The sequence below is a fragment of the Octopus sinensis genome, linkage group LG4, assembly GCF_006345805.1.
Source record: "Octopus sinensis linkage group LG4, ASM634580v1, whole genome shotgun sequence".
NCBI lineage: Eukaryota > Metazoa > Mollusca > Cephalopoda > Octopoda > Octopodidae > Octopus > Octopus sinensis.
The window spans coordinates 19542470-19552708 of NC_043000.1; the positions used below are offsets into that span (position 1 = coordinate 19542470).

Sequence of the window (10239 nt, forward strand, 5' to 3'; positions counted from 1 at the left end):
GTGGGGCCAAAAAGTGGGATTTCGATGTTCCCGGTCTTTGCTGCTCTCAAGGAAAAGTCCGACTCCCACCGTTACCTGATCCACCTCAGGTTCTTCTAGAATTGCTTACAAGTCCATCTGACGGTGCAAAGCATTTTCGTGAAAGAATTCATAGGTTTAATTCGTGCTTCTCAATGACATGCTTTCGAACAACGAGCATACCAGGTTTAAAAAAAAAACAAAAAACAAATATGCCACGACCTTCAACTGTTGCTTCGACAACAACTGAAAATCTCAGTGTCCCCGGACCTTCATGGACTGTTACAACAACAATAACGGAAAACCTCAATGTCCCTGGACCTTCAAGAGCTGTTGCGAAAACAGTACTCGAAAACCCCCATGTCGACAGACATTCTACAAAGCCTAATTATCATTCAGAGAAGTATGAACATTTTTACACATACAAAATTCATGGACAGTGCTACCATCAAATGGGAAGTCTTCGGCCGATGCCTGGTAAAGAGCCTACATTCATGCAAGTTTTCTTTGTTGGTGGTCACGATGAGGAACTTGCTATCAGGAAAAAAAAATCCAAAACTTGAGCAGCGTGTTATTGAAGTACTTCAGATGATGCTCCACCAGACTCATCCTTATGTTCGTGAGTTCAAAAATGCAATGGATACGTTGGATTCTCAACCTCATTTAAAATTGGTGATACATGCCGACAAAACTCTTGCCGGTGAGCACCCTGGTCGTTTCAACGCTCCAACTACGAATGAAGTTGCAGCTCTCATGGTCGATGAGGTCCATGGAAATCGTGACATAATCCTCCGTCACCGCGACGAAGACGTGACTTTTGTTTCAGAATTACACCGATGTTACGATTGCTTGCAGTACCCTCTCCTTTTTCCTCATGGAGAGGATGGATACCACTTAGAAATTCAAAAGGTTGATCCCACAATTCTCACACTTCTTGACAAGGAGGTTTCCTGCAAGGCATTTTACGCCTATCGACTCATGGTGCGAGAAAACGATTTCAATTTATTACTAAGGTGCCATTCTTTGACCAATCAGTTTTTGGTCGACATGTATTGTAAAGTTGAGTCCGAACGTTTAAAATACATTCGTTCTCACCAGGACCAATTAAGAGCAACAGAATACGTTAATCTAGAGGATGCAATGCGTCCAGACGGTGATGCAGCCAACGTTGGAAAACGTATTATTCTTCCTTCAACATTTATTGGCTCACCTCGGTATATGAATAAACGAATGCAGGACGCAATGGCATACCTCGGTAAGTTTGGAAAGCCGGATCTCTTCATTACATTTACCTGCAATCCTACCTGGCCAGAGATTAAAGAGAATGTGTTCGCTGGGCAGCTGCCAGAGCACAGACATGACATTGTGGCGCGCGTTTTTCATGCCAAGTTGAAGAAAATGCTATTTTTACTGAAGGTTTTGCATATTTTTGGCCCACAGTCTGCTTGGATGTATACTGTGGAATGGCAGAAGAGAGGTCTTCCACACGTTCATATGCTAGCCTGGTGTCAGGATAGAATCCACCCTGTGGATATTGACAGAATTGTATCTGCTGAGTTGCCCGATCAAAATGCTGATTCTCAGCTGCACAGCAGTGTGACAAAGCATATGATTCACGGTCCATGTGGTGACTTTAATCCGAGAAGTCCATGCATGAAGAATAAAAGATGTTCGAAGCGGTACCCTAGAGACTATTGCGGTCAAACCTGCACTACGAATGACGGATATCCCATCTACCGAAGGCGTGACCCAGGTTTGGGTGGTCGCACAGCTAGAATTAGACAACGGCTAAAAACATTCGATGTTGATAATGCCTGGATCGTTCCATTCAACCCTTTGCTTTCCAAAACATTTAATGCACACATTAATGTTGAGTACTGCAATTCGGTGAGATGTATACAATACCTCTGCAAGTACATTAATAAGGGCGATGATATGGCCGTGTTTGTGTTCAGTGATGAAGACCTTAGACATGACGAAATTAAACAATTCGTTTTGGGTAGGTATGTATCCTCCAATTATGCAGCGTGGCGCATTTTTGGATACGAGATTCATCTAAGCTCACCATCAGTTTTCCACCTGAATGTTCATTTACAGAAGACACAGCTGATTTACTTCACAGAGAAAAATGCACGTCAAGTCATTGAAAATCCAAAAGGGACTACGATTACAGCATTTTTAAAATTGTGTTCAGTTGATGAGTTTGCTGCTACTCTCATTTACCCTGAAGTACCGGAATATTATACATACAACAACAATAATTGGAAGCGCAGGTCACATGGAACAGAACTTGACAATTGGCCCGGTGTTTCTAGGAAGAACGTCATTGGGCGTGTGTATAATATTCATCCTACCAAACAGGAAATCTTCTTTTTCAGAATGCTACTTCATGTAGTTACTGGACCGAAGTCTTTTGCTGATCTTTGCACGGTTGATGGTATCATCTGCGCCACTTACAGGGAAGCATGTTTGAGGCGCGGACTTCTTCTCAATGACGACCACTTACACAGGACATTAGCAGAGGCCTCAAATTGTAAACTGCCATGGCAAATGCGTCGATTGTTTTGTAGCATATTAATCCACTGTAATCCCAGCAACCCTCTTAACCTTTGGAATCGTTCAAACAGAGCCTATCAAAGGACATACAGGCTAATTTAGCGCTACGTGATGGCAACGACGATGTTTATAATGAGGCATTAATCGACATGGACAGACACATCAGACGCTATGTTATACGCGGTTTAAGTGAATTCCATCTGCCAACACCTGTCCATCATGAAGCGCCTTTGGATGTTGAATACATGTCAGAAAAAAACTACAACATTGCCGAATTGACGGAAACAATTACGCGAGATAAACCAAGACTTTTGCCTGAACAAAGAGAGATTTATAATGAAATTATTGACAGCGTTAGATTGAACCAAGGAAAGCTTTTCTTTTTGAATGCTCCAGGTGGTACTGGTAAAACTTGCGTTATCAATTTCATTCTCGCAAAGCTGCGCGCTGAACGTCGAATTGCCATTGCATGTGCCTCAAGTGGTATTGCAACGACACTGCTTCAAGGCGGCCGTACGGTACATAGTGCATTCAAATTGCCCATGGACATTAGAAAGAAAGATAATCCTATATGTAATATAGATCGTAGTTCCTCAAGAGCAAGACTTCTTCGTGAATGCAGTCTTTTTATTTGGGATGAGGCTACAATGAGTAATAAGGCCATGTTTGAGGCTCTTGACAGAACTCTCCAAGATTTTCGTCACAATACAAAAATAATGGGTGGAGCTACGTTTCTCATGGCAGGAGATTTTCGACAAACTCTTCCTGTTGTCCAAGCAGGCACTAGAACCGATGAGGTTAATGCATGTATAAAGCATTCTTATGTGTGGCACAGTGTTATCAGTCGCCATCTTCAAACAAACATGAGAGTCCACCTACATGGTGATGTGGAGTCTGAGGCTTTCGCAAAACACCTATTAGATCTTGGTGATAGAGTTTTGCCTTTCGTTGATGATGAGCATATTCGGTTGCCTTTTGGGAATTTCGTTCCAAATGTAGAAGAACTTATAAGAGCCGTTTTACCTGATGTCGAAACCAACTTCCAGGATCTCGATTGGCTAAGAGCAAGAGCTATTCTATCGCCTCATAATACAACAGCTGATGCTACAAATAAACAAGTACTCGATATGATTCCTGGTGAGATAGTTTCTTTCATGTCCATTGATACAAATAAAGATGAGAATGATGCAGTCAAATATCCACCCGAGCTACTCAACAAGCTAACACCTCCGAGACTTCCACCTCATCATTTGTGTTTGAAAGTTGGTACTCCAATCATGGTGCTCAGAAATATGGAAACGCCTGAAATATGCAATGGGACCCGAATGGTTATAAGGAGGATTCAAAGCCATGTTATAACTGCTGAAATTTTGAGTGGACCATTTGTAGGAACAATCAAGATGATACATAAAATGTGTATTTCACCCTCTGATGTTCCCATTCAGTTTAAACGCATTCAATTTCCAATAAAACTATGCTTCGCGATGACAATCAACAAGTCACAGGGACAATCACTGGACATTGTAGGCATTAACCTGTCACAACCGGTTTTCAGTCATGGTCAATTGTACGTAGCCTGTTCTCGAGTTGGAAATCCACATAAACTCTTCATTCTTGGCAATCATGAGTGCACAAGGAACGTGGTTTATCAGGAGGCTCTGACAAAAGAAAACTGATTGTAAGTCATGAAATTTTGCTTGATTTTTTATTTTGCACCTCTTCATTATCTCTTCATTCTTGAAAATAAAGACATTAAAAAGAACATGGTTCATAAAGAACATTGGGTTCAGATGTTGCAAATATTTGATCCAAATCATTCTCTTTATTCCTAATTTTCCGATTCCTTCTACGTCTCCATTAAACGGTTTTGTCAAGTTATTGTTTCTTCGCTAACATAAGACATTCATAAAGTGAATGAGTTGTTAATTACATTTTATACACTATTCCATTGTTTAGGTGGTGTCGAAAGAACTGGCATGTGTCACCATATTAACTCTCTCAGTCAAACTCCCAACTCATGAGTTCACGTCGTGATACTCTTTCTACAAAATTGAGCTGGGTGTGAATTCTAATTTCATACACTATTACAGATGTGAGTTTACATTCTGCCTTTTTTGGTTTAAACTATCTTCCTGCAGGTTAAAAAAATTCTTTTTTTTAGAGTACTCTACAATATTCGCCACCGAAATTCCATTTTTCACTTTTAAGATTATGCCCAGAGTGCTCTAATCGAATATAAACTGTCAAACATTTATCATCAAACATTTTCATCAAATATTTTAATGAAACATTTTCATCAAACACTTTCATTAAACAATTTCATCAAACATTTTCATCAAACATTTTCATCAAACATTTTCATTAAACTTTTTTCATGAAACATTAATCATGAAAATTAATCATGAAACAATCTCCTCAAACGATTTCATCAACATTTTTCATGAAACATTTATCATCAAACATTTTCATCAAATATTTGAATCAAACATTTTCATCAAACACTTTCATTAAACATTTTCATCAAACATTCTCCTCAAACATTTTTATCAAACATTTTCATCAGACATTTTCATAAACACATATCATCAAAAAATTTCATCAAACTTTTTTCATGAAACAATTTCATCAAACATTTTCATCAAACATTTTCATCAAACTTTTATCAAACATTCTCATCAAACATTTTCAAATAATTTCATTAAACATTCTCCTCAAACGATTTCATCAAACATTTTTCACGAAACATTTATCATCAAACATTTTCATTAAATATTTTAATCAAACATTTTCATCAAACACTTTCATTAAACAATTTCATCAAACATTCTCCTCAAACAATTTCATCAAACATTTTTCATCAAACATTTATCATCAAACATTTTCATCATATATTTTAATCAAACATTTTCATAAGACATTTTCATCAAACATTTTCATCAAAAAATTCATCAAAATTTTCAAATAATTTCATGAAACATTCTCCTCAAACTATTTCATCAAACATTTTTCATCAAACATTTATCATCAAACATTTTCATGAAATATTTTAATCAAACATTTTCATCAAACACTTTCATTAAACAATTTCATCAAACATTTTCATCAAACATTTTCATCAAACATTTTCATTAAACTTTTTTCATGAAACATTAATCATGAAACATTAATCATGAAACAATCTCCTCAAACGATTTCATCAAACATTTTTCATGAAACATTTATCATCAAACATTTTCATCAAATATTTGAATCAAACATTTTCATCAAACACTTTCATTAAACAATTTCATCAAACATTCTCCTCAAACATTTTTATCAAACATTTTCATCAGACATTTTCATCAAACATTATCATCAAAAAATTTCATCAAACTTTTTTCATGAAACAATTTCATCAAACATTTTCATCAAACATTTTCATCAAACATTTTTATCAAACATTCTCATCAAACATTTTCAAATAATTTCATGAAACATTCTCCTCAAACGATTTCATCAAACATTTTTCACGAAACATTTATCATCAAACATTTTCATTAATATTTTAATCAAACATTTTCATCAAACATTTTTATCAAACATTTTCATCAAACACTTTCATTAAACAATTTCATCAACATTCTCCTCAAACATTTTCATCATCAAACATTTTTCATCAAACATTTATCATCAAACATTTTCATCATATATTTTAATCAAACATTTTCATCATGAAAACATTTTTCATCAAAATTTTCATCAACATTTTCATCAAAAAATTCATCAAAATTTTCAAATAATTTCATGAACATTCTCCTCAAACTATTTCATCAAACATTTTTCATCAAACATTTATCATCAAACATTTTCAAATAATTTCATTAAACATTCTCCTCAAACAATTTCATCAACATTTTCATCAAACACTTTCATTAAACAATTTCATCAAACATTTTCATGAGACATTTTCATCAAACATTTTCATCAAACTTTTTTCATGAAACATTAGTGGCTGTGTGGTAATGGCTTGTCTACCAACCACATGGTTCCGGGTTCAGTCCCACTGCGTGGCACCTTGGGCAAGTGGCTTCTACTATAGCCTCGGGCCGACCAAAGCCTTGTGAGTGGATTTGGTAGACGGAAACTGAAAGAAGCCCGTCGTATATATGTATATATATATATGTGTGTGTGTTGGGGGGGGGTTGTGTGTCTGTGTTTGTCTCCCTAACATTGCTTGACAACCGATGCTGGTGTGTTTATGTCCCCGTTACTTAGCGGTTCGGCAAAACAGACCGATAGAATAAGTACTGGGCTTACAAAAGAATAAGTCCCGGGGTCGAGTTGCTCGATCAAAGGCGGTGCTCCAGCATGGACGCAGTCAAATGACTGAAACAAGTAAAAGAGTAAAAGAGAGAGTATGAAACAATTTCATCAAACATTTTCATCAAACATTTTTATCAAACATTTTCATCAAACATTTTCAAATATTTTCATCAAACATTCTTCTCAAACAATTCCATCAAACATTTTTCATCAAACATTTATCATGAAACATTTTCATCATGAAAACATTTTTCATCAAACATTTATCATCAAACATTTTCATCAAATATTTTCATCAAACATTTTCATCAATCATTTTCACCAAACATTTTCATCAAACATTTTCACCAAACATTTTCATCAAATATTTTCATCAAACATTTTCATCAAACATTTTCATCAAACATTTTTATCAAACATTTTCATCAGACATTTTCATCAAACATTTTCATCAAAAAATTTCATCAAACATTCTCCTCAAACGATTTCATCAAACATTTTTCATGAAACATTTATCATCAAATATTTTCATCAGATATTTTAATCAAAATAATAGTTATCGCCATACTAATATGGCATTCTTATAAAAATAAGAAAAAAGCTGTCCGCTTATTAGCTCCATGAGGCCATCGCCTTAAGTTAGCTATTTGATACACAAACTGTATCCATATACCTTCGAACAAGGGAGGTCAGTCGCTCCACACTACTTGACCGGCAGCTACAGACGCGTTTCGGAGTATTGCCCCTTTTCAATGCAGCGTAGCCAGCCAGTAGGTGTCGCTTCCGACATCTCTGTTCGATGGTTTTATTTACCTAGTTTCGGTGGAATACATCCACTTGTTTTCAATAATAGAAATATTAAAATAACTAAGTCTCTCTAAAAGAGAACAGCGGCAGCGTTCCCGGAAAATAATAGTTATCGCCATACTAATATGGCATTCTTATAAAAATAAGAAAAAAGCTGTCCGCTTATTAGCTCCATGAGGCCATCGCCTTAAGTTAGCTATTTGATACACAAACTGTATCCATATAACCTTCGAACAAGGGAGGTCAGTCGCTCCACACTACTTGACCGGCAGCTGTTCGAAGGTTATATGGATACAGTTTGTGTATCAAATAGCTAACTTAAGGCGATGGCCTCATGGAGCTAATAAGCGGACAGCTTTTTTCTTATTTTTATAAGAATGCCATATTAGTATGGCGATAACTATTATTTTCCGGGAACGCTGCCGCTGTTATCTTTTAGAGAGACTTAGTTATTTTAATATTTCTATTATTTTAATCAAACATTTTCATCAAACATTTTTCATCAAAAAATTTCATCAACATTTTCATCAAACATTTTTATCAAACATTTTCATCAAACATTTTCGAATATTTTCATCCAACATTCTCAAACAATTCCATCAAATATTTTCATCAAACATTTTCACCAAACATTTTCATCAAACATTTTCATCAAATATTTTCATCAAACATTTATCATCAAACATTTTCATCAAACATTTTCATCAAACATTTTCATCAAATATATTTCATCAAACATTTTCATCAAACATTTTCATCAAACATTTTCATCAAATATATTTCATCAAACATTTTCATCAAACATTTTCATCAAATATATTTCATCAAACATTCTCCTCAAAAAATTTCATCAATCATTTTTATCAAACATTTTCATCAAACATTTTCAAATAATTTCATTAAACATTCTCCTCAAACGATTACATCAAACATTTTTCATGAAACATTTATCATCAAACATTTTCATCAAATATTTTAATCAAACATTTTCATCAAACACTTTCATTAAACAATTTCATCAAACATTCTCCTCAAACAATTCCATCACACATTTTTCATCAAACATTTATCATCAAACATTTTCATTAAATATTTTCATCAAACATTTTCATCAAACATTTTCATCAAACATTTTTATCAAACATTTTCATCAGGACATTTCATCAAACATTCTCCTCAAACAATTCATCAAACATTTTTATCAAACATTTTCATCAAACATTTTCAAATAATTTCATTAAACATTCTCCTCAAACGATTTCATCAAACATTTTTCATGAAACATTTATCAAATATTTTCATCAAATATTTTAATCAAACATTTTCATTAAAAACTTTCATTAAACAATTTCATCAAACATTTTCATCAAACACTTTTATCAAACATTTTCATCAAACATTTTCGAATATTTTCATCAAACATTCTCAAACAATTCCATCAAATATTTTCATCAAACATTTTCACCAAACATTTTCATCAAACATTTTCATCAAATATTTTCATCAAACATTTATCATCAAACATTTTCATCAAACATTTTCATCAAACATTTTCATCAAATATATTTCATCAAACATTTTCATCAAACATTTTCATCAAACATTTTCATCAAATATATTTCATCAAACATTTTCAAATATTTTCATCAAACATTCTCCTCAAACAATTTCATCAAACATTTTTCATCAAACATTTATCAACAAACATTTTCATATATTTTAATCAAACATTTTCATCAAAAAATTTCATCCAACATTTTTATCAATATTTTCATCAAACATTTTCACCAACATTTTCATCAAACATTTTCATCAAATATTTTCATCAAACATTTATCATCAAACATTTTCATCAAACATTTTCATCAAACATTTTTCATCAAATATATTTCATCAAACATTTTCATCAAACATTTTCATCAAACATTTTCATCAAATATATTTCATCAACATTTTCATCAAACATTTTCATCAAATATATTTCATCAAACATTCTCCTCAAAAAATTTCATCAATCATTTTTATCAAACATTTTCATCAAACATTTTCAAATAATTTCATAAACATTCTCCTCAACGATTACATCAAACATTTTTCATGAAACATTTATCATCAAACATTTTCATCAAATATTTTAATCAAACATTTTCATCAAACACTTTCATTAAACAATTTCATCAAACATTCTCCTCAAACAATTCCATCACACATTTTTCATCAAACATTTATCATCAAACATTTTCATTAAATATTTTCATCAAACATTTTCATCAAACATTTTCATCAAACATTTTTATCAAACATTTTCATCAGACATTTTCATCAAACATTTTCATCAAAAAATTTCATCAAACATTTTTATCAAACATTTTCATCAAACATTTTCAAATAATTTCATTAAACATTCTCCTCAAACGATTTCATCAAACATTTTTCATGAAACATTTATCAAATATTTTCATCAAATATTTTAATCAAACATTTTCATTAAAAACTTTCATTAAACAATTTCATCAAACATTTTCATCAAACACTTTTATCAAACATTTTCATCAA

At 33.3% G+C, this 10239-nt stretch overlaps 1 protein-coding gene across 1 annotated transcript; it reads left to right on the top strand.

Annotated features, from left to right (window-relative positions):
- Positions 1 to 654: 654 nt before the first annotated feature.
- Positions 655 to 4250, top strand: LOC115210254. The gene is made up of 2 exons (XM_029778736.1): positions 655 to 1905; positions 4020 to 4250. Exons 1-2 carry the CDS (start codon positions 655 to 657, stop codon positions 4248 to 4250), a joined length of 1482 nt encoding a protein of 493 aa, XP_029634596.1.
- The last annotated feature ends 5989 nt before the right edge of the window (positions 4251 to 10239 follow it).